Source organism: Cydia fagiglandana, chromosome 20 (genome assembly GCF_963556715.1).
Source record: "Cydia fagiglandana chromosome 20, ilCydFagi1.1, whole genome shotgun sequence".
NCBI classification, from domain to species: Eukaryota; Metazoa; Arthropoda; class Insecta; order Lepidoptera; family Tortricidae; genus Cydia; species Cydia fagiglandana.
In genome coordinates, this window is record NC_085951.1 from 3,710,443 (window position 1) to 3,735,304 (window position 24,862).

The following is a 24,862-nucleotide window of genomic DNA, read 5'->3' on the forward strand; positions in this document are numbered from 1 at the left end:
ATTAACCCTTTATAAGGCAGAAGTGTGTCTGAAATTATGCATACTTGAACCCTATCCCTTTCAAAGTTCATAATCAATGTGGGAAATATATTCCCTCTGCCTTATGAAGGCTGCAAAAAAAGTTGCTTCACGAAAGTCAGATTAACAGTTTTGTGTTAGTTTTTGCCACATTAGTTGAAACACGTACTATAATATTGTAAAACATATATTATTTACATTACATAAGCCATTTTACATGACAGCTACTCCATATGTACTTATAGGTAAAAATTAACAGTCACAATTTATAACAGTAACAATTTATAACCTAAAAACGCCAAATGTCGCAAAATTGCATTGACCTGATATACAATAATAAATTATTAAAAATAAAGGAATGTCTCCTTTAAGTAAAATGAGCCAGCTTAAGGATTTAAGGTAGTTTCCCTCCAGGCCCCGACTTATCTTTCCACCCTGATGTATATCATCGTAGGTACCCTGGACGGGTTTGAAAAAATTATAGGGACCATAATTCGACGCAAGAGGTATAATTAATTATTAACACCGACTCCGTGTTATTCGACTGATAATTACGAAATTAAAACACTAAGTATATTACAATAACTTTATTTACTAATTCAGTATCTATTTCATAATTATATATATGTAGGTAATAAAACATAATTGGACGGATTTCCCTTTGATACATGTAAATAACTACGAATCTATGGTTTCTATTTACAGAGATTTTTTACAAGTAAGTATATTACAATAGAAAATTTTTAAAAAAGGTATTGAATTTTTAACATTTTTATAACACGAAACCAACGAACGAACGAGTAATAAAAATTATATGAATAATAACGATCAGTACTTACTTAATTAATCATTACAAAAAGTGGATATTTAACTGGACAGCAAATTAAAAAAACCGGGCAAGTGCGAGTCGGACTCGCGCACGAAGAGTTCCGTACCATAAAACAAAAAAAAACGGAAAAAAATTCAAAAAGAAAACGGTCACCCATCCAAGTACTGACCACGGCCGACGTTGCTTAACTTTGGTCAAAAATCACGTTTGCTGTATGGGAGCCCCACTTAAATCTTTATTTTATTCTGTTTTTAGTATTTGTTGTTATAGCGGCAACAGAAATACATCATCTGTGAAAATTTCAATTATCACGGTTCGTGAGATACAGCCTGGTGACAGACAGACGGACAGACGGACGGACAGCGAAGTCTTAGTAATAGGGTCCCGTTTTACCTTTTGGGTACGGAACCCTAAAAATAATCGGTTACCCCCCTACCCCTTATCCCAACATGTCACATTTTCTCGACCCCATCCCTTCACCCCTTATTGTAAAAACGCGAACGCGCGTAAAGACTCTTCTTCCTCGCGTTATCCCGGCATTTTTGCCACGGCTCACGGGAGCCTGGGGTCCGCTTGACAACTAATCCCAAGAATTGTTTACTAGTTTTTACGAAAGCGACTGCCATCTGACCCTGATCTGATATCACGTAAAATTATAAACTATGAGGGGAAACTAGGCATTATTGGGGTAAGTTCGGTTTCGTCACGATGTTTTCCTTCACCAAAAAGCGACTGCGAACGCGCGGAAAGATGTGAACGTAAATAAAGCTCTGTATGATACCCAAATACTCGGAGTAATTAACAATGGAGCCGCCATTAACAGACGTTCCCCTCTGTCGGAAATAGGCGGCCAATGGTCAACCACATGTCAACCATATGTATGGGCTGACGTTTGATGTGCCCCTCCCCCGCAAAAAACGACATACTATTTTGTACCGAAAATTTTAGACATGGCGTCTCCATTGGTTATATCCTCTAAGCCCAAATATGTACACATCGTCTTCTTTGCATTCTCCCAGATCTTTGCCCCTGTTCTCTACTGGGGTTCGCTCGGCAACTTAATCCCAAGAATTGGCGAACTTGGCGCAGTCACTATTATTTTCGAAAGCGACTCCTTGCAATCAGGAATTAGGTATGACTCCCCTATGCATCACGTAAAATTATATACTACGACAGAACTGAATCACAGTCAATGAGCTACTTATTCGTTTAATTGTTACAGCTACAATTCAGGGTGACTGTACAAGTCTTAGAGGATATAACCAACGGAGACGCCATGTCTATAATTTTCGGTACAGTACAGTACAGTCTGCTGTTTTTTTGCGCGGGAGGGGCACATCAAATGTATAGGTACGTCATGTCAGATCAACGTCAGTCCATACATGTGGTTGACATATGGTTGACCATTGGCCGCCTATTTTCGACAGAGGGGAACGCCTGTTAATGACCACTCCGTTTGGTTATATTCTCTAAGGTACAAGTAGGTATTTAAAATAGCATAGGTAACTAGTTTTGTACTGACTACTGACACTATTAGACAGTTCTAGTATGCGGAAATTTTACGATATGAACAATTAATTAAGATTACGAGGAAATAATTACAGTGAGTACTTTAGTGATTAAAAATTACGGAAACTCCAGTCCGGGTTTTATTTTGGAGTATCCTTCTCCTAGATGGATTGCAAACCAATGCCAAGAGCAATGCAATGTAATGCAATGTAAGGCGCGAGTAGGGTCCAACCTAAAATATGCGGCAGATTCCTGCAGCTGACCTGTCTCCACACGTATTGGCTCGCCTTTCCTGTGGCATAAGACAGTGAAGCCGAGAGTGTAATGCAGGTGCTGGGCATCCCTGCGTTTCCTTAATTGCGTCCCAGGCGGTGTAAGTAATGTATGTTACACCATAAATCGTCAGCAATAGACGTAAAGGCCAATGATGATGAAAAATTACGGATATGACCGTATTACGGACCGTGATTGATAAAATATAAAAATAATATTTTACACGAATTAGATATAAGGAAAATATGTGCCATTTTCAACCAAAGGGGTAGGTACTTAATTTGTCAATTAGGCGCTATTTCTATATAGCTTCAATATGAAATCAACCTTATCGACAACCGACATTGTGGTACGTTTTGGTTGAAAACGTCACATATCGCAAATAGGTATCTAACTATAAGGATATTCTCAGACCACTACAACTTGTTTTACTAATTTTCTCTCATCTAATTCTCTAACTAATAGTATACAAGTCTTGCAATTTCGATGTAAATTGCATTTTAAACTAGTAAAGCTGTCCACCTAGCCGCTTTCTAGAATTCCTAGATAGGTATTCGTATACATAAACAAAGATTATTTATACGAGAATCAACCTGCAAAAGTGCTAAACAATTACAGTATTTAGATCTTTAGAATCCCGCTAATAGACACGGCTTGATTATTGTGACCTGTCTTCGTGCTAAACAATGATCTGGCAGTCCTCAACTGTACGTTTCTCAAGAAACTTCCTGCCTCGCACATCTAAACTGTGGAGTGTGGAATGAACTGTCGCCAGGCGTGGCTCACTCCGCGATTTCGTCGCTTTGCAACAATTTTGGTGGCTAGCCATAAGCCGCGCGTGGCGCTGTCGCCACCTAGCGGCCATATCTGTCCTGATCGTAATAGACGCGTTTTGTTATAGAGTGAGTCTTCTGTACCTAGTACTATTATTTATTCTGCGCTGTCGATGTCGCCTGCGAATTTCCGGACCGTTACGACCTCCAAGAAAAGAAAGTACTATCATCTTAAAGGCAACGCACTATCCCTCTGGTGTTGCGAGTATCCATGAGCGACGGTAATTACTAACCATCAGGCTATCCGTCTGTTCCTTTGCCTATACCTATATCATAAAAAATGTCATCTGCATGTCGGACTTTACTAATCGGTGCCAACAGATGCGTCAGACCGCGGCGGTTTGAGTTTCTCCAGCAGTGGGATGGCGACGCCCACGAGCTCTTCCCAGGCCGCCAGTCTGCGGCACGGCCCGCACTCGCACCCGTCTTCTACCAGCATGTCTCCTTCCTCGAACCTGCAAGTGGATTTGGAAGGACTAATTCATCATTAACCTTAAAAAAACGACTTCTCGAAAAACAGAGAATAAGATGCGGTTTTTAAAAACTTTGTAGATCAACAGCTTATTATTATTTGGTCTTCAACAGAATGGCACGATCCTCAGTATTGAAGGAACGACTGAAGAAGAAGTTGTGTAACATCTCGTTCTTTTACTTCACCGAAAACCGAATGGTACCACAGGTGCCTTCTATAAGTATGTTGCTTGCGAGTATAATGAGAGTAACGTCAAGTTTCACGATAAATGGAAGTTAGTTTAAAGGCCCTTGATAGGATAGAATCCTGCGTTTATAGGAGATCATTTAGTCTCTAACCTAGTCTAGTCTAAAAACGTAGGGTCTCCCTATCCTATCTCAGTCAACGGCGAGGTTCAACCGAGTTGGATATAGTAATTGAATAGATATACAAACCCGAGATCTTCCCCCGACAACGCATGGTCGCTATCCTCCTTCGAGCAGCCCTCGAGATGTAACTCATGTTCGACGCTGTGTGCTAATTGAATAGATATACAAACACGAGATCTTCCCCCTACAACTCATGGTCGCTATCCTCCTCCAAGCAGCCCTCGAGATGCAACTCGTGTTCGACGGTGTGTGCTAATTGAATACATATACAAACCCGAGATCTTCCCCCGACAACGCATGGTCGCTATCCTCCTCCAAGCAGCCCTCGAGATGCAACTCGTGTTCGACGCTGTGTGCTTTGACGAACATCGGCCGCTGAAACTCTTTGTTCGAATAGTTGTTGTTGTCGAGGTCGAATTTCACCTGTAATTGTAATCGTATTGTGTTTGGGCGAGCTGAATGGGAAACAATAAATTATGTTTTATTTATATTTAACAAAAGCGTTGTTTATTAAATATCTGCATAAGTAGCCCAAGTATTTAAATTGATTTTATAGCTCGTAATGTTCTTTATTCTAAAAGTTAAAGAACTCGGGGAAATGTTTAGGTAAAGGTGCTCTCGGTTAGTTAACGCTTTACCAGACTAACATTTCAAAAATGACAATCGAATGTCAGACTTACTCATCGAAAATAGAACACATGTTTGTAGTTCCGTATGTGGGAAATATATATCCCTTAGCCTGGTAAAGGGTTAAAATTATTTACAGAATCAATCTGTCAGAGTGTAGATACTAACGTGATGTTTTATTTGCGGATCGCTGGCGCGCCGCTCTCCCGCCGCGGGCGCCTCACATGCGGCGAACACGGATTCGTCGTCTGAAAACATCACATTCATAAGCACAAGTGGACATTGATGTGCACGTATCAGCTTTAAGCTGCCTGTGCATTTACATATTATAATAATATTAAGCATACCCCGGGCACAGAACCAATATTATTAACTTTTTGGACGCCACTGACGGATATATCCGCACCGCAGGTTCAACACCAAAGACTGATTAATCGGTCACAGACCGCAGAGCCACATAGACCTACGTGCATATACATAAAGTTCAATTTTAGTTTTGACACTTCGGTGACGTGGCGTCCGCGTGACAGAGGGGCTACCGTGAAAACCGAAAGTCGCAAATTGGGATCTTTCTTTTTTACTCCAATGAAGGCGTAATTAGCGTGACAGAGAAAAATGCCCGCAATTACCGAACTTCGCTGTTCGCGGCTGTAGGCCAGCTTTTGTGTTTGACACGGCGGCGTTGAAAAGGTTAATATGTACTACCGTACAGAAAGGACACTTCCCACAAAACCAAAGTTTGACAGCGATTCAGGGACGAATCATGCTATCCCTTTCTGATGCATGGCACTATCCCTTTCAGGTATTTAGGGTTGTCAAAATTCAAGTCTTTATCTTATATGTGGTCGTGCACGCAAAAGGACGTTAAGTGGTGCCAACACTAATAATTGCTCGGAGAAATGCTGAGCCGAATGGAGCCGAATTTGCCCGAAAGGAGGAGTGTTTCTGGAGTGTTCTGGGTTGCGGGGGGAGGGGGGAATGTTTTCACTCTTTCAGCCGCCATTAACAGGCGTTCCCCTCTGTCGAAAATAGGCGGCCAATGGTCAACCACATGTCAACCATATGTATGGACTGACGTTTATCTAACATGACGTACCTATACATTTGATGTGCCCCTCCCCCGCAAAAAACGGCAGACTATTATGTACCGAAAATTTTAGACATGGCGTCTCCGTTGGTTATATCCTCTAAGTTTTCACTAGCCTAAAAATAAGTAAAAACTAAAACTCGCGTTTAGTTTAAAGTAGAGAATGCTGCCGGTATAATTCTATGGCTTATATTTACTACGGCGAGAATCGGGAATTCCCGGTTCTTGCAAAGACCATTTTGTATATATATATAGAGATATGAATATGAATATGAATGTATCTAGAAAACCGGTATACACCCTAGTGAAAGTTCCCGTGTCCCGTCCTCAGGGGACCCTTTCCTTGTAATCCCTTCCTAGAGGCGTATACGTGACGTTGTTGTTTTAAATAAGAATTTTCAGTAAATAGTAGGTATTTACCATGTATGTACTGAGTAAATACGTAAACGTTCGACTCTTTATGAAGATAGAAAAAAACAAAGGAACCTTTTTGATTATGTCAGCACCAATAGAAAATATACAAACTTTCCACTTTGGCCATCACTATCTGTGTATTTGATGTTCACTGTTTATAGGTAGTTTAGATTTTTTAATTCGTTAAAAAAGTACTTCTCTTCATAATTCATTTTATAAAATATAAGCCGATTTCATACAAACAGTATGACGGTACTAAAGACGCTTTCACGCATTGCATATTCAAAATAACAAAAAGAAACAAAAAGTTCCAATGTGACCCCGACGTGATTTGAACACGCAACCTTCTGATCTGGAGTCAGACGCGCTACCGTTGCGCCACGGAGTCGTATGGCAAGGCACACGAAATTACTCATCACTTCATGTAGCTATTTACAATATGGTCGACGCCAAAAATAATTATTGTCAGTATGGTTTACTGATAATATTTTATGTAGATAATGGCAGTGGCGTTCCACAATAAGATATAACAAGATTAATTAGTCAAATGAATTAGGTAATCATTAATCAACAAGTTGTCAAAGATAATTATTTTAATGCATAACCATTAACTTATTCGTAATTAAATTTTGATTGGAATGTATATAGAGTTGAACCAAGAGAAGTCTGCAACGATTTTGATAGCACACGCAGTGCAAGTGTTATTTATACGTCAAGATTTCATAGATGTATATGACGTTTAAAATAACACTTGCACTGCGTGTGCTATCAAAATCGTTGCAGACTTCGACTACAACGACTTCGTGGCGCAACGGTAGCGCGTCTGGGGGCCTACCGCGAACCGAGTTCGACATGTTGCGTTTCTGTTGCACTTGTAAGTTTGTTCGTAAGTAGGACAGGGAGGCAACACGTCGAACGTGGTTCGCGGTAGGCCCTCAGAGGGGCTCCCGCCAAAACCGAAATTCGCAAATTGCGGGGATCTTTCGCTTTTACTCCAATGAAGGCGTAATTAGAGAGACAGAGAAAAATGCCCGCAATTTACGAACTTTGATTTTCACGGTTATAGCCCAGATCAGAAGGTTGCGTGTTCAAATGTCGTCGGGGTCACATCAACTGGTTTTGTTTTTTTTTTCTATTTTTTATGAATATACCTAATAGAATCGAACCAAGCTAACTCGGCAGCGATTTTTATAGCCCTATGTAAGTCTGTAAGAGTTATTTAAACGTCACAGTTGCATATAAGTTCGGCGTTTAATATAACACTTGCACAGTGTGAGCTATCAAAATCGCTGCCAACTTAATTTGGTCTAACTCTACAGACGTATGACTACATATAAATTTAGGCAACAAAAGGGTACCAACTTGACTACTAGTCAAATCAGTTTCTTTTTTCGAATTTACTGGAATTTGTATGAAATTCTAGCATGTGACGCCACAATTAAATTACCTACTCTTTATAATTATATACGGGTTTTAAAATAGAAACTGTGTCTAAAAATAACTGTTGTCTACGTTACTTTATTAATCTTCTGGTGCTTTATTTCTTGCATGGTGTAAAATCATTTATTTTAAATACAGTCAAATACCCTATACCAAAAAGAAAAGATGGTATAGGTAAAGGCGGGTCCTGTCATAGTAAATGTTGTAGTCACTGTAAATTTACTGCCATCTATCGACACACGACTATAACTCAAAATAAACACGTATAAAATTATCAAAAAAAATTAATATCTTATTATTTTTATATCATTTTGACCCATGTTCATTCACCTATATCTATGTGTTAAAATGGTTAAATATGAAACGGTGTCGTCACGCCATCTAGCCGAGAATAGGCTAAAGGTGTGTGCGCCATCTATCTGAGAATGACTTTTTCTTGATTTCCGAGGCACGTTTTTTTCTTAGACTTTATTCGTCTTATACGAATTTACATATATCTTTGCCTATACTGACCAATAAACGCGGCAAGAGCGGCCGCAGCTTGCTTGGTGCTAGCGGGCGCGAGCGGGCAGTGAGCGTGCGCGTTCCACAGCGCGCGCGCCAGCAGCGCCGCCGCGGGCGCGTCGCGCGCCGCCGCCGCCGCGTGCAGCGCGCGCGCCGCCGCCTGCCCCGCCGCGCGCGCCTCGCAGCCCGCGCCGCACACGTTCACCAGGACGCCGGCGGCGGCGCAGCGGACGCTGGCTTCCTCTGAAAACGAACACGGTTAAAAAACTTCAACGAGAAAACTTCTCAGTGCCTGATCTCTTCTCTCTCTCTATCTCTTCTCTCTCTCTGACTCTCTATCTCTTCCGAGCTATATATCCCACGTTGTGATGGGGTCAGCTTTCCGTGTTATTTTCTTCCACTTCGCCCTATCCTCGACGTCGTTTTCGGACACTTTGCACTCAATCATATCTTTTAGCACTACGTCCTTCCATCCTGTTTTCGGTTTACCTCTGCCTCTTTTACCGGGGATGCTGGAAAGTCGTAGTGCTAAATTTCCGACGTAGTCTGGTGGTCTCCTTCCTTCCTTTCCTTCTTGGTGATGCCTGACTATGGCTATTTTATTTATTATTATGAGCCTTATATGCCCCACTGCTGGGCAAAGGACTCCCTCTTATTTCTCCACGTATCCCAATCCCCTGAAGTCTCCCACCAGTCTCTGTCAAAGGCGTCAAGCTCGTCCCGCCATCTCCGACGAGATTTGTGACGCCTTACAATCTGTGAGACCTAACGGGTGGCTGTTTTGGCCCACAGATCATCCGGCATACGGCAGACGTGCCCCGCCCAGTCTCATTTAAACTTGGCGGCAGTTTCAGCTACGTCAGGGATTCGCGTTTTTATTTTTTATGCGATTGGTTAATTTCACTCTCAAAATACTACGCTCCATGGCCCGCTGACAAACCTTGAGTTTGGATTTTTGAATTTTTGTCAAAGACCAAGTCTGCGCTCCGTAGGTAAGGATGAGGACTACTTATTAGGCATTAAATCATGTTTTGCACGATCATCTACTGAAGTATCTTCTGCATCACTTGAACATGCAGGGGCCCCAAGTTACCGTGATGCAGGAAGGCGGGCAGCGCGTCCAGCACGCCCTCGAGCACGATGAGCTGCGCCGCGCGCTGCGAGCGCGACAGGTTGCCGAGCGCGCGCACCGCCTCGCACGCCGCGTTCGCGCCGCCGCCGCCGCCCAACCATCGACACGTTGCTAATGGAAATAAAGGAAGAAACAGATAATATTACAGATAATTTGCGACGGCAGCAGCGATAACCATAGGTTGGAGCGAGACACAGCGATCGGACCCTTCGTCTTTCACCTTCGCCTTTCTTTCATGCGGTTTTCACCTATTAATAGAGTTAATCTTGAGGAAGGTTTAGGTGTATAATTTTTTAACCCGTGCAAACCCGGGGCGGTTCGCTAATACGTAATAATTCCAAATTATTCTTGGACACAGCACTTTGTAGATCTATATTACGGTCGCCAGACTGGCTGGTACTCGGCGGAATGATCCTCATTCCTCAAGCATGTCTACAAAGAAATAAATAAAGGTACCTTTGCAGATGTCGTCCAGAGGTTCGGCCAGAGGATCGGGAGGCGCGGGCGGCTCGCGGTAGAACGTGACGTTATTGAGCGTCGCCAGCGCTGCCGTGGCTAATTCCTCTCGGCGGTCCATCGTACCTTCCTCTGATTGATTCTCCTAAACATACAATAAGGGCTGATTTAGACGGGGCGCGAAATCGCATGCCATTTTAGTTAAAGTGACTGTTGGTTACGTCACAGAAGAAATAATAGTACTACTGTACAGAAAAGACACTTCCTACAAACCCGAAGTTTGACAGCGGTTAAGGGTCATCTCAGCCTTAAGACGTCCACTGCTGAACATAGGCCTCCCCCTTTTATGGGCGGGTGAATGCCATAATCGCCACGCTTGGCAGGCGGGTTGGCGACCGCAGTCGAGTACACCGAATTTGAGGGACGCTGCTGCCCGTCCACCGGTGGTTTTGGACGTAGTTTAAGGACATACCCGGGTCCGGGTTAAGGGTCGAATCATGATATCCCTTTCTACTATATGGCACTATCCCTTTCGGCTATTAAGGGTTGTCAAAATTCAAGTAATTATTTTATCTGTGGTCTTGCACGCAAAAGGAAGTCAAGTGGTGCCAACCCTAATAATTGCTCGGAGCAATGCTGAGCCGAACGGAGCCGAGTTCGACCGAAGTTAGGAGTGTCTCCCCACTGGTTAGTGGTTACGTCCAATTCTACCGACCTATCAAAAACTGCAATGTAATGAAAATCGCAAGCGAATTCTCGTATCGTCTAAATGAGCCCTATGCTCGCTAATGGTTGGTTACAAATGAGAATGCAGGAGAAAAAGTGGCTATGTAGAGCCTGGGTTTTAAAAAGTTGAGGATGTACCTAACCAGGATAAACGCTACGATGGGAGGAAAACGTACCTATCGTAACTAAGTAGGTACTATGCAAGCTAAACTTTTCTAAAGGTAATTTCTAAATATAACAGATCTTGCAATGTACGACATTTTGGACAAAAATCTCCCGACATAAGTCGGTGTCGAACTCGCTATCAAGATGATGCAGCTAACTGGACACACCGTTCCAAAAAATTATCAACAAAATATTTTTCGTAACGGTGCGTTCAGCGTGCTCTGTACACAAATCGCGGCTAGCACTTTCCGTAAGGCACAGATTGGTTACTAGTCTACCACCAGGAAATAGTCAGCTTACCATAGGTTCATGGGGTTTCTCGGCAAGTTCGAGGCAGCCAAGCAGCGCACGCACGGTCCGCTCTGCATGCGCGGCGCACAATCCACGCCCCGCGCGCTCAGTAAGGCACAGGTTGGCTACCACTCGGACTGTCTAGAAACATTATCATTATCAGCCTTCTCTTTCTAATGATATTCATAGGCCTCTAGTTCCAAACCAAATTGCCACTCACTAGTTCCAAACTTTTTATTCATGACAAGTAATATTTAAAAGTTGACAAATACCCGTTACCATACCTTGATTAGCACGTCTTCGTTGGAGCCATCAGAACCACCCATGTCTGTGCCTGCAATAACACCAATGAACCTCATTATTATAGACTCTACAACTGCTACTTCGCCATATATTCAATTTATCTGCCCTGCCCTGCTTTAATAAGAGTCTATTGCTAAACTTAGGCCTTCCCCTTCCCCATCTATCGCCACAAAGACTGGTCCTGCGCAGAGCAGATCCATCGGCTCCCAGCTACCCTTACGAGGCCGTCCGACCACCTTGTTAAGGGTTCGATGCACAGACGTTCTCTGCATGTGGTCGCCTCTTTAATACCCTAAACGCCGTCCTTTCTAAGGACTATGTGGTCCACCAATTACCAATTTCCGTCTGTCTGTCTCTGCTGGTGATTAATTTTTATTGTCTCACCTACTAAATGCATGTCGGGATCGCTATCCGAGTCCCTAACATCGTGGTCGTTGTTCCTTTTCGTGTACGACTCCAAGATTGTCAGTAATACGTCCACTCCACCCTCTTCGTTATAAATCTACAACAAACATGCGTGTTACACATATATTACTTAACGAAGTCATCAGAATAGTCATAGACGGGAAGAGGGAGTCAGCGAAAGCAAGCTGAACGTGATAGGTCGACCTCGTATCGTATAAGGCTATCAAAGTAGGAAGAGGGTAGAAATTCAAGTAAATGACTCCACCGAGCCCAGATCTATATGTACTCGTATGTAATGATGACGATTGGGTGTTCCCAATTTGATGTTGTAAAAATTTAAGGCTTATTACAATAAATCATCTGTATTCCGTTTATGGCTACAGAAAGAAATAATGAAAATACATTTATTTACGTCAAACCAAACCAGTTAATTACATAGGACGTTAAAAAGGACCCCCACTCAGTGTAATACTACGGTAAGCCGCAGCGCTGAAGTTCAGTGGGGACCTAACTTATAAATTAACATAAAGCTATGGAATTTAAATAAAAATTAAATAAACCAGTCAACACATAGAGGAAAAAAGGGTAAGTAGGTACTTGACCCAGATAATCATCAAGGAGGAACTCACATTCAGCCTGGCCTGGTCAGTAGCGGCGGCCATATTGCCGAGCACGTACGCCAGGCGCACCGCGAGCGGCGCTCGCGCCGCGCACGCCGCCAGCGCGCGGAGCAGGGCGCCCGCGCTCGATGGAGCCCCGCATAGCCAGAGGCAACACGACTCGTTCGCTGAAAGAACACTGGAAAACACAATAAGGTAAACTAGTGCTCGACATGCTAATGCCCAATAGATGACACTTTGCTGTCACCTCTATTGACAATGACTTAAGTTTCAAGTTGACATGTACTGGGTCCGCGTCGAGCACCCGTACGTTTATCTTATGTTTCGTATTATTGAAGGGAACCTAAGTTTTTCCAGGATCGCATCAGATCCTGACATAATTGACAATGGGGCCAACTAGTTATTCGTAATGAAGTGATGGAGTAAAAACAACAAACATTCATTTATTCGATAAAGCACATACACACACAGATGAAGCACACACACACAGACACAAAAAGATGAAGAAAAAGAAAAGGATAACACCAACAATGGAAAGACAGCAGACAGAAATTATATACACACAGAAAATAAATCAGTTAAAAAGATCAAGGTGTTTTTGCGCAGGAATAGTCACCAGAGCTGAAAAGTTTGAAAAGTATAATTCGATTCGAACATCAAACTTGGCTATGTACCTAAAGGCCCCTGTACACAATGGGCCAGCATGGGACAGTCTGGGGGACGCATTTATAGAGGGAGCAAGTGACATTGCTATCTCATTCTACCGCATGGCTGCGTCCCTTGGACTGGCCGGCGCTGGCCCATTGTGTACAGGGGCCCAAAGAAGTTTCTTTTAATCACCTAAGACACCGCGCAACGTTAGTGAGCACAGCGCGGTCGGTATGGTGCGCAAGCGCGGCGAGCAGCTCGCCGAGCGCGCCGCTCGACACGAACGCTCGCGCCGCTCGCTCGCCGCTCGCCAGGTTTCGTAGCGCGCCCGTCAGTTGGTAGAGCGCGTGTGTGGACTGCTCTGACACGCCTCGCGGGTTCTCGCCTTTCTGCAACAAACATGGTAAATCTTATTGGCCATTTGCCGACAAGAAATGGTACCCAACTGCGTCACTTTAGTTGTATTGCTACAATAGTTACCTTTTACTTTAGATTCGTCAAAAGAGAAAAGTAAAAAAGTGAAGTGCTAAGATAGTTTACCGCATGGCGCTAAACAGTATCGGAGTCTATCTGTAAAAGACTGAGCTAGGAGCGAACAAAAGAACATCAGATGATCCTATCATGTGATTCTGACTTACTGCATTGTTCAATATTTTCAAATGCAACGCGGCCAGATGTAGCGCGCCTGCGCGGTGAGCGAGGACGCACAGTCGCGGCTCCAGCGCGAGGAAACGCAACGCCCCCGCTCCGTAGACGCAACATTCGCCTTCGGATAGCGGGTCAGCGCGCCCGCAGCCTTCCACCAGCAGCTCTGTTAACAAGTAATGGTCTGTTATTTATTTATTTATTTATTTATAGTAACAGCAGCTCAGCAGTAAACTACTAAACTTCCCATTCAATAAAATTAACATACATTCGTACAGTCACGCTCCGTGATTGTTACGCCATTTAGGGTTCTAGCTAAACTGGACAATGCATAGCGTAAGTATGGAACAACTAATTTAGCTAGGACCCTAAATGGCGTAACAATCGCAGAGCATGATGGTACATTCTATCTTACCTAACAAATTAGTATTTCTGAAGAAGTGATCATTCTTGTCATTTCTTGCAATCTTAAATACCAGTTTGCAAGCGGCCGCTAAATGGGCGCCCGTGACTCTCATCTGAAATCAGTACCATATGAAATCAAATATAACTACGTGTTCACGTATGTCTTCTTTGGTAAAATAATTTTAGTGTTGTAAAAGTTAAATGTGTCACCTAAACTGATGTTTTCTCCTCACCGTAAGCATGGCTCTCGCTATAGCGACCAGCACCCTCTCATCGTCACTATCTATGTGAGTGTAGAAGGAACGTAACACCATATCTCTGAGACTGGTAGCTGGCATGGACTTCTCGAGGCAGTTCTGAAGCGCCTCCATTAGCTGGACTGTTCGTTCGACGTCTCGGCTGCGCTGGGAGAGAGCCTCCGCAAGCTCTAGCACTGTCATACTGCAAGAAGAAGTCAATCATCCATTTTCAACGACGAAAGCTATTGAAAATCAGATCAGATATACGTAAATAGGTATACTAGGAACCCATTATCTATCTCCAGCTTCAAGACCACACTACTTTAGGTTGTAAATTTTAGGGCTGTCAACAAAGAAAAAGCGTGCGGCTTTAATGCTGAAGATCTAGGGTTCAAATTCGAACTCGGGCTAATGTCTGTACCAATTCTTGGAAGTCACGCGAAGCCAAAGCTTGCTTAGTGTCACGTGGCAAAAGGCTGAGACAGCGCCAGGTTGGCGTTGATTGTATTTAAGGAAAAAGATTCATAAGAACAAACAAATCTTTGTATAAGGGTCGGTTGCACCAAACTGTTCGTATCGTTAAAGAGTTCGCTAAATTTTTATGCATGGAAAGTTTCATAGTAAAGCGCCGGGGCGCGCCGGCTGACGCTGATCAGTCTGTCAAATGTGGTTGGTGCAACTGGCTTTAAGTATTATATACTTCTCAGGGTCTTCAGATGTTGAAGTATTCGGGAGTTGAACCGAGAGTTGTTTCACGGGTATGCTCCCCAGCGGATATCCACCTCCAACGTCGTATGACTGTGATTTTGTCGTCGCAAACTGCTTGCGTCGTATCCCGGGGTCTGGGCTCAAAGCTGCGAACAATAAGATTTTATCCTCCTGAGACCCAGAGGCCCTTATAAAGGGCTTATTCCAAAATTTAATTTCTACTTTTATAAAATTAGACAAGGGTACGGACTTCCAAAACAAAACTAAAGGTTCTGGGACTAAAGAGGATATTAAAAGCTACAAGAACAGAACTTTCAAGCTGAGCAAAGCTAGCAAAAGATTGACACTTAACATATAATTATTTGACTATTTAAAAGTCGCAAAATGATGTATAATAAACTTACATTTACTGTTGAGTTCCATACTAAAGTCGTCGCCATCGCCACTTTCACTTCCCAGAGGGCGCGTTATCGATATCATATTAGTCAAGTCTACATCGTTCTTCGATCCTGAAACATTCCATTTTCTAGGTTTTGTGCAATTTATTGAAAGTGTATTTAAAGCAAAATATAATAAAAAGCAGCACGCGAAACGCTCTAAAAAACAATCAGTCCCAGATATGCAACAGGTTTTCCTGTGCTAAAAAATGCTGATAAAACAGAAATAAGGTCGATCTGGCTAATTCCGTCATAGGGACTATTCCGTCCACGAGCGTATCTTTCTTTGATTTTCGGTCGTAGGAAAAAAAACTATTTGCGGATACTAAAAGCAATCGCTGCTTTGTCTATGAAATTATCAATTTTGTTCGTTGTTGGAGAAAAACGCTAGTAGACGGAATTAGCCACATTTACCTTACATAAACACACGCCGTCTGGTCAAACCTTAACTGAATCAACGCATGCGCTAACTTCTGTCTATAGTTCGTTTTTTAGCTTTAGAAAATAAGGTAAACAATCTTGATGTGTCTTTTAATTGAAAAACACATTTAAAAAATAAGTTACGAATGTAATACGGTCATTTATATTCTTCTGCTTTCATAAGTACTTAATAGTTTTTGATTATTAAAAAGCGTTTTTCTAATAAAAGACAAATCAAGATCGCTTACCTTCTTGCAAGTTCTTTCTAATGCTAAAAAAAACGAACTATAGTTATCGTCACTCGATGATAATATTGTTCTAACCGGTACAAGTAACATAGGTACACTGGTACAGGTTTCCATATCGTTTTATCAAAGCTTTTCGAGGTTCATAGACTTTTACCATCAGGCGTGGCCTGTCCCGTGGTGTTCCTGCGATGCAGAGGCTTGCTCTTCCCGCTGAGGTGCGGAAGTTTCGGGAACGCGCCCCAACCCTCGCCAGCTCTTTCTGCAGTCGGATGAGCCGGCTGCCGAGTCTGTACCTACGTAGGAAGCACGGCATTTACATCGACACACTTCACATATGATAGTTTTGACTGACGTAGTCCAGTAAAGATGTCTACTTAATTGTTAAGGTCTAGAGGACAATAACGTTCAGTGATATTTATTTAAGATAGATTTAGACCAAGAAAGCGAAGCTTTGTGAAGCGCTGGTGGCCTAGCGGTAAGAGCGTGCGACTTTCAATCCGGAGTAAAGCAGGAATGAGTTTTTCGGAACTTATGTACGAAATATCATTCGATATTTACCAGTTGCTTTTCGGTGAAGGAAAACATCGTGAGGAAACCGGACTAATCCCAACAAGGCCTAGTTTCCACCCAGGGTTGAAAGGTCAGATGGCAGTCGCTTTCGTAAAAACTAATGCCTATGGGATCTCCTTCTACTAGCTTTTTTTTATAACTACCGCGGGGATCAGGCGATATAAACAAGTCCAGGTTCTAGTCCTGTGAAGAGGGCTTTAGCCGCACGCACCGTTACCGTCGTCCATGGACACCAGAGACAGGTGTTGCCAGCATTTGAGATGGGAGTACGCTCCTTTTTAGGGTTCCGTACCCAAAGGGTAAAACGGGACCCTATTACTAAGACTTCGCTGTCCGTCCGTCCGTCCGTCCGTCCGTCCGTCTGTTTGTCACCAGGCTGTATCTCACGAACCGTGATAGCTAGACAGTTGAAATTTTCACAGATGATGTATTTCTGTTGCCGCTATAACAACAAATACTAAAAACAGAATAAAATAAAGATTTAAATGGGGCTCCCATACAACAAACGTGATTTTTGACCAAAGTTAAGCAACGTCGGGAGTGGTCAGTACTTGGATGGGTGACCGTATTTTTTTTTGCTTTTTTTTTGTTTTTTTTATGGCATTATGGTACGGAACCCTTCGTGCGCGAGTCCGACTCGCACTTGCCCGGTTTTTTTGATCGTTTGAAGAAAATATCGCAGGTGACAGTTCACCCCACAGTTTAGCTATGCGACGCAGGAAATGTAACTTACAGTCTTCTTCCTGATGTTGTGAATTTCGGGCTGTAGAGCGTGGTTGATTTCCTCTTCGAGCCCGGCGACGCGAGCATCCTCGCTGCTCTCACTCAGGCTCAGGTGTTTGAGGCTGCAGGTGACAGAATAAAAAAGGAACAGTAAGTATTTACCTACTATTACAATGTCTATAAACAGATAAACACAGAATAAATAATAGTACTAGGTACGGAAGACTCACTCTCTAAGACAACGCGTCTGTCACGATCAGCACAGATATGGCCGCTAGGTGGCGACAGCACCACGCGCGGCTTATGGCAAACCCCAAAATTGGGGTCGAACGGATGTACTTTTAGCTACCTGTAGCAAAGCGACGAAATCGCGGAGTGAGCCACGCCTGCTATAAATCATGTTTAAAATTTGCGCGGTACCGCGCATAATTGGCGCAGCACGGAGCCATCTGTTTAGGTCGTCAAACTACGGGCTACTGGGCACGTTTAAATATTTCTTAGATATTACCACTTTACCTATTACAATCAATAACTCTTTGCTCTAAAGGCACATCCAGCGAGCGCAGCATGGTTGCATTTTTATCGCTTGTCGCTAGCCCGCGTCCCATTCGCACTTACATACTTGTTAGAATTTGACAGGCTTGGTGACAGCGATAAAAATGCGATATTACACACCATGCTGACAAGCGCCGGCGTAATATGTCGGCTGACAATTCGACAATTGTCGAGTGACAGGTGACAAGTTCTTAGAAAACTTGCTGCCCGCGCTACTCTAACGTTCACTGCATGTAGATAACATAAGAAAAGATACTTACTCAAACGCACTAGGCGGGCGAGGATCCCTCCTAGCTCGTTCTCCAAACAATACGCGCTGTGGTTCTCTCGGTGTGAACGGGCGGCGAGTACGCAGCGGGCGGAGCTCTCCGCCGCTGCCCGCGCTGCTCGACGCTCCGCTCATGTCTGTAGACACAAAGATACTTGAGAAACTCAGGTATAATAAAACTAGAGGTTGCGTGTACGAAAAATGTTTAGGCTGAGCTCACCTATGCCATTTGTTTTGTCTCTTTCGTTGGTTATTTTCTTTAGCTATTAAGTGACTGCCAGGAAAATTATCGTAAGTAAAGAGAATATCTAAAATCATTTTTGCCAGCCATGTTAATGGCAGGCGTGTAAAAACTACAAATGAGAATATCCAAAATTGACAAATTTTCTTCATGCATCAGGCAATATTTTTTCAGTCTCGTTACTATAATTAAGTTTAAACTTTAAATCCAAATCAATACCAACCCCACATACGTAAGTATAACTAATTCTTTTTTGAGTCATTAATAAACCTCAAACCCAATATACAAGCAACAATTAATTCAATATCTGGAAACTTTAACCATTTCTTAACTATAGTTAACTACATACCTATCTAAAAACGTTATCGAGCTCCCAAATTACGATCGGCCAAGTATACCGAGTTCTATAACCTCTCTGAATAATTAAAACTTGAAATAAATCATTGCCATACTAGCCATTAATGGCGGGTAGTGGCGTGTACATCAGTATAGGTACTGCCCTCACCGTGGCAACCGAGAAACAAGGCCGTAGGGCTGTAGGTGTAGCTTACCGCAATATAACTGTGTAGTGTGAACTATGAGTGCATTCAACTTTCAGCAATACGAAACGGCGACCTAATTTGAATATGAAAACGTTATTTAAGTATACTTAATGTAATGATCTAACGATATAGACGACGGTCAAAGACTTCAATTCAATTGTTGATCCATTTAGAGTTCAAGCTAATTTAGTTGTCAATACTAACGGTATTAACAACCAAATTAAGGCCGCTGCTTGCTTTCAAAATCAAATCAAATATCATTTATTATCAGGCAACTAAGGCCCATAGATACATACCTTACAAACTAACATACATACAATAGTAAAATCTTACAAGCTAAAAATTTTTTTCGGCGACACGGCGGTTTTCAGTTGTGTCGCATGTTCCGGATGCATGCTTTGGGATGCAACCTGCGTGAGTACATTTGCGCCTACTCATCTGGCTCCCGCTCCCGCTAGCAGGTTAATTGGCAGGTGCAGCCGCGGAAAATGCCGCGAGGCTCAAACGCGTAAAAGTTTTTGGCAAAAATTTCATTTTTGGTACAAGCTTTTATCGGTGACTGTACTTTTCTTACGACAGACAACTAATACTCATCGAGACAATTCTAAAAACCCCTAACACAATCAGGTTGCGCTGTTTCATCACAGAATTCCTATGGCCACCTCCTGTCTTCATCATCAGATCAGCTCGATGGTACCATAATATTGCATTGTCATCCAATTTATACATGCATGCAAAATTTCAGCTCAATCGGAAACCGGGAAGTGCATCAAATTTAACTTGCAAGATTTGATTACAGACAGACAGACCGACAGACAGACAGACAACGGTCAGATGATACTAAATAAAAGCTTGTAAAATACGCCAACTGGAACCAGAGTACGATTTTGTCCCAGTCGCAGTGGCAACCGCTGGGCCGTGGTGTTCGGAGGCAAGGAACTTGGTTAGAGACTTGGGGCGGCGTCTACGTGACAGAGGGTGCGATCCCCGTTCAGGCTCCTACCTAGTCCAACAGATATCGCTTGCCATCCAGCGCGGTAAATGCTGCTAGCTAACTACTATCTTTGACACTTTTCGGCTGGGTGGGGGTCGGATTGGGATAGTGTAAGTAGGATGGTATATTAGTAATGTGTTTAGATTTTAAGTCAGGACATTTATTTGTTTGTGGCTTTGAAAATAAAGATTATTGATGGAAACGGTATGAAATGTCCAATGTAAAGTGAACCCTAAATGGCTCAACAAATAACGTTCATGAATGTTAGACAACGCACAAACTAACTTAAAAAATTGTATGTAAAAGCTTGATGAAATTGGAAACACCTATACCTATCTATATTCTTCAGACGTAGAGCTCGACTTAGCTTCACCCCCATTTATCAGTGCTTCTATGTGCCTCACTATGTCCCTATTTAAGTGGGCAAGTACTATTTAAGTAGGTACATAGGTAGCGTTCGCGTGTTGACCACCGGGGTCAAACACCGCCCGCGACGGGCAGAAATGTTTCAATCAACCAACTTCAAAAGAAAATGGAAATGAAGATTCATTTCATAAGTTAATACAAGTTAATCTGTCAAGTCGAGTGTTATTTACGTACTTTGTTACGTACCTACAGTTTTATTTATGCCGAATTTCTATAAAATTAAGAATCGAAATATCTAATCGAATAGGTCAGTACGTAGGAGGAACACAACTCATTTTCGATGTCTTTAACTAATACTTAGTATGTTTATTTAAGATCACAATAACAAAGGTAGGAGTAGTGGTAGGTAGGTATACTACAGGTACCTAACAGTCACGCTCCACATTTAGAATGTCGCAGTTATATTACTAGCTTGATAAAGCCACTCGCGAAGAGTCATTGCGACATCCATATTTATGAGCTTCCCGCTTTCTTTGCGTGAAATGACTCAAATTAACTCGTAAATAGAAGCAAAACCGTGGCGCTGAACGTTTTCGGCGGTTCCTTTATGGCCCTTGACGTCGCAACCTACGTCATAACCTTATGAGTCAAACTGAAAACTGTGTTACGTCTTTCCTGTTGACATACACAAGAGTTAAGGACTATAACGGTTCATTTTCATAAGTAACCCTTATCCACGTGAAAAGGTCCTCCTTTTATTTAGAGAACTATGATAAAATCGTTACTTACATGCCCATAAGCTGCTAACTATTGCCCACAGGAGAGAAAAATGTACAGTTCTCGCGAACACACTAGTTTTCTCTCCTGTGGGCAATAGTTAACAGCTTGTGGGCATGTAAGTAATGATTTTATCATAGTTCTCTAAATAAAAGGAGGACCTTTTCACACAGTTTTCTGTTTGACCCTTATAACTCATGAGTCGAGTCTGACATCAGTTAGTCTACATTTCTCAAAGTCAAGGGCAACTAAATAAAGCTCAAGCAAAATTAAAAGCTGATTGATTTCCGTTTCTTATATCAATCAGTTTTTCATTAGTCTGATCGGAAAGAGAAGAGTCGTGGAATGTATTGGGCCCCATACATTCCACGACTCTTCTCTTTCCGCACAGACTCTATTAATGAGTAACTCGCTGACTAAAATTTCACTAGAACCGTTTTTGTACTACCTACTTGCCATGGGCGTACGCAGCATTTTTTAAGGGGTGGGGCAGAAGTAGGGGAGGCTGGGTATGTTGTAACAGGGTACGGTTGAAACATAAATTCTTAGCTTATGGTCAGAGACCAGGGTGGGGCAACTGCCCCACCTTGCCCCAGCGTGGGTATTACGCCTATGCTACTTGCAGCCTCGTCGTAAATTTAAGAGTTAGAACTCTTGTCGGTGTAGCTCTCTCCATTTGACTCTATCCAGGGCCGCCTCCTTGATTTCCTTTTACGACAATAATTACAGCTACCTTATCTTTTATTTGTGTTATGTAGCTTATCCTCGGCCTTCCTCTTCCTCTCTTGCTTGCAATCTTTCCTTCTATTATGTTACTTATAAAAGCGTCATGTCGTAATAAGATTTGGCTTGCAGCCTGTTGCAACACTATTTAATTATTCTACCTATTTAAAACTACCAATTTAAAACTTTCGTTTCACATTATAACTAGATTATTATCAATGTCCTAAGAATTAAGCCAATAATTTACAATAGACCAAGTCATGGCTTAAACTTAGACTTCTAGTAAAGTTTATGGTGTAGAGTGTCGTTCAACTTTGCATAGAAATGACGGCAGCAGTTTTCTCATAATATAAATCGCTTTAGTTTAGAAGAACCATTGTAAGTGTGACCTCCAATTGCTTAAATTCGCCTCTGATTTTCAGATCAAGTAACGCTAGGAATTAAATCACAGAGAAGACAAAAATAGTTTGAGAATATAGCTAAATCGGTTCTTTCCCATTTTTAAATAAAAAATAGCTGGAGGCTGATTCTGTTTAAAAAATTTGAAGTGGTATAAACTGAAATAGACATCATACCGACAAGTGGCAAATAAAATTAAAAATACACACAAATCGAAATCCTTACTAATATTATGTTATAAAGTAACTCTGTCTGTCTGTTACTGCTTCATTCTTAATCTGCTAAACCGGTTTAGATGAAATTTATGAATATTATTAGACTCTTGGAAGGACATAGGGTAGCTTTTATCATTCTCCTTTCTTCATTTCACGCAGACGAAGCTGCAGGCAGAAACTAGTAGGTATTTAATTAAATAATAGTTTTTTTCCCAAAGTTGATTTTGATAGTTTGGTTGGCTGCGTTCGCCGCTGCGCCAATCAACGTGAGCCGCTAACGCTGATTCACGAAATACAAACAGAAGGCATCTCGCTCGCACTCATTGGTGGTGGTCGTGTCAAAATAAAATTAAAACCATATCAAATCGTTAAGTCAGTATCGGCCGTCTGGTTTCGCGTGACTGGATATAATTTTATTCACCTCCACAATGGCGTGCGGAGCGAAAAGAAATGAAAAAGGGTTCACAAAGAAACGCAATAACTAAGGCGATAATCGTTATGGAAGGTCTGATGTTGCAACTTTTATCATTAAATATTTTAATACCTAAAAACCTTTCAAACAAATCACGTAAATAAGTTTAAAATGTACCCAAAAAATATAAATAAATAAATAAATATTAGGGGGACATCTTACACAGATCAACCTAGCCCCAAACTAAGCAAAGTTTGAACTATGGGTACGACGATATACATACTTAGATAGATATATACATACTTATATACTTCGAAAACACCCATGACTCAGGAAGAAATATTTGTGTTCATCACACAAATAAATGCTCTTACCAGGATTCGAACCCCTGGGCTTCGCAGACAGGGTCACGTTACTATCCACTAGGCCAGACCGGTGTTCAACACCACTACTACTGAACATACTACTTTAACTACTTTTGCACATCGAACTCATCCATTACTTTCTTTTGTTAAAATTAACAATGATATCCGAGATCCCGGGCACCAGCCGGGCACTCACGGCCGTCCGCTCAGTGCTCAGCGAGCTACGTTCGGAGAAGGACCTGAACTCACTACACCTTAAGTATCATACTTAATGAAGTTGCCGAAACATACATACCTTAAAACTAGCATACATATTATATAAAAATATATTATAAACACTACAAATCACATTATGGTTGCGATGCATTACGCAACCCCGCAGTGTCAGGGAGCCGGCCGCGGAACCTCCGAAACTTGACACCCTTCGGCCAAAACTCTTCCTCCTCTTTAACCTTTTGGATGCCAATGACCTATATATCCGCACCGCAGGTTCAACGCCTAAGACTGATTAATGGGTCACAGACCACAGAGCAACATAGACTTACGTGCATATGCATAAAGTTCAATTTCAGTTTTGACACTTCGGTGATGTGGCGTCCGGGTGACTGATTTTGTGTTTGACACAGTGTTGAAAAGGTTAATGTGTCTCGTGTAGGACTTATATACCTCCGTAGAGAGCAGCCCGCCGCGCCTCGCTGATGATCTCGGCAGAAGTCTTCCGCCGCGGCGGCGCGTAGAACGGTGCGCCGCCGGCGCCGACGCTGCGCCGAGGGTGTCGCTCCCTATGAATGTGAAGTTACCTCCATAAAGCACCGCCCGCGCCCCGCTGATGATTTCAGCAGAAGTCTTCCGCCGCGGCGGCGCGTAGAACGGAGCGCCGCGCCGCCGACGACGCTGCGCCGAGGGTGTCGCTCCCTATGAATTTGAAGTTACCTCCATAAAGCGCCGCCCGCGCCTCGCTGATGATCTCGGCAGAAGTCTTCCGCCGCGGCGGCGCGTAGAACGGAGCGCCGCCGGCGCCGCGCCGCGCGCCTCGCTCACCCATCGCCTCCGTTTCTGCACAAACATTTCTCACTTTACAAACTCCAGAGAACAATGGAAACAGGTTACAATGTAAAGAAATATCCATATAGAGTGACTCGTCGTTTTCAATATTCGTAAGTGAGAAAAAAACTATATGAGTTTAGGCATTTAGAGTTATGGTTTTATTTTTACTAGACCCTAGGATTTAACACCATATTTCCAGTAGTTGACAGTCCGCTTGTCAACTCTATTGCTCATCCACGAAACCTAGCAATGTCTTCTGGTTGCTAAAGGTGGTATTCCACCTATCCAATTTCTTTGTCCAATGTGTATTGCGTCTCACATTTAAACGCGCACACTAGCGCCACAGCTAAATAATCGTGATTATTTAAATTTAACGAAAGATATTGAAAAAAGGGGGCCGCTACGTACTGTATTGTGTATTTAAGTACCTTTTGAATACATCA

General features: G+C 42.5%; 1 protein-coding gene and 1 non-coding gene across 3 annotated transcripts; both read right to left on the reverse strand.

The window, feature by feature from the left end:
• Positions 1-594: 594 nt before the first annotated feature.
• LOC134674669 (armadillo repeat-containing protein 2) lies at positions 595-24,426 on the reverse strand. Of its 2 annotated transcripts, none has more exons than XM_063532791.1 (20): positions 24,306-24,426; positions 18,331-18,475; positions 17,526-17,637; positions 16,377-16,509; positions 15,522-15,626; positions 15,110-15,263; positions 14,404-14,611; positions 14,181-14,283; positions 13,759-13,931; positions 13,313-13,509; positions 12,482-12,650; positions 11,832-11,949; positions 11,429-11,478; positions 11,154-11,285; positions 9,963-10,107; positions 9,468-9,617; positions 8,384-8,617; positions 5,098-5,177; positions 4,577-4,725; positions 595-3,917 (listed from the first exon to the last, which is right to left on the reverse strand). In XM_063532791.1, exons 1-20 carry the CDS (start codon positions 24,415-24,417, stop codon positions 3,767-3,769), a joined length of 2,820 nt encoding a protein of 939 aa, XP_063388861.1. In that variant the 5' UTR covers positions 24,418-24,426; the 3' UTR covers positions 595-3,766. The 2 variants fall into 2 exon arrangements, with proteins under 2 accessions (XP_063388861.1, XP_063388862.1); XM_063532792.1 differs by lacking the exon at positions 24,306-24,426 and adding an exon at positions 18,962-19,029.
• Positions 6,747-6,818, reverse strand: Trnaw-cca (transfer RNA tryptophan (anticodon CCA)). The gene has a single exon. It is a non-coding gene; the product is annotated as a tRNA-Trp (tRNA).
• Positions 24,427-24,862: the final 436 nt, after the last annotated feature.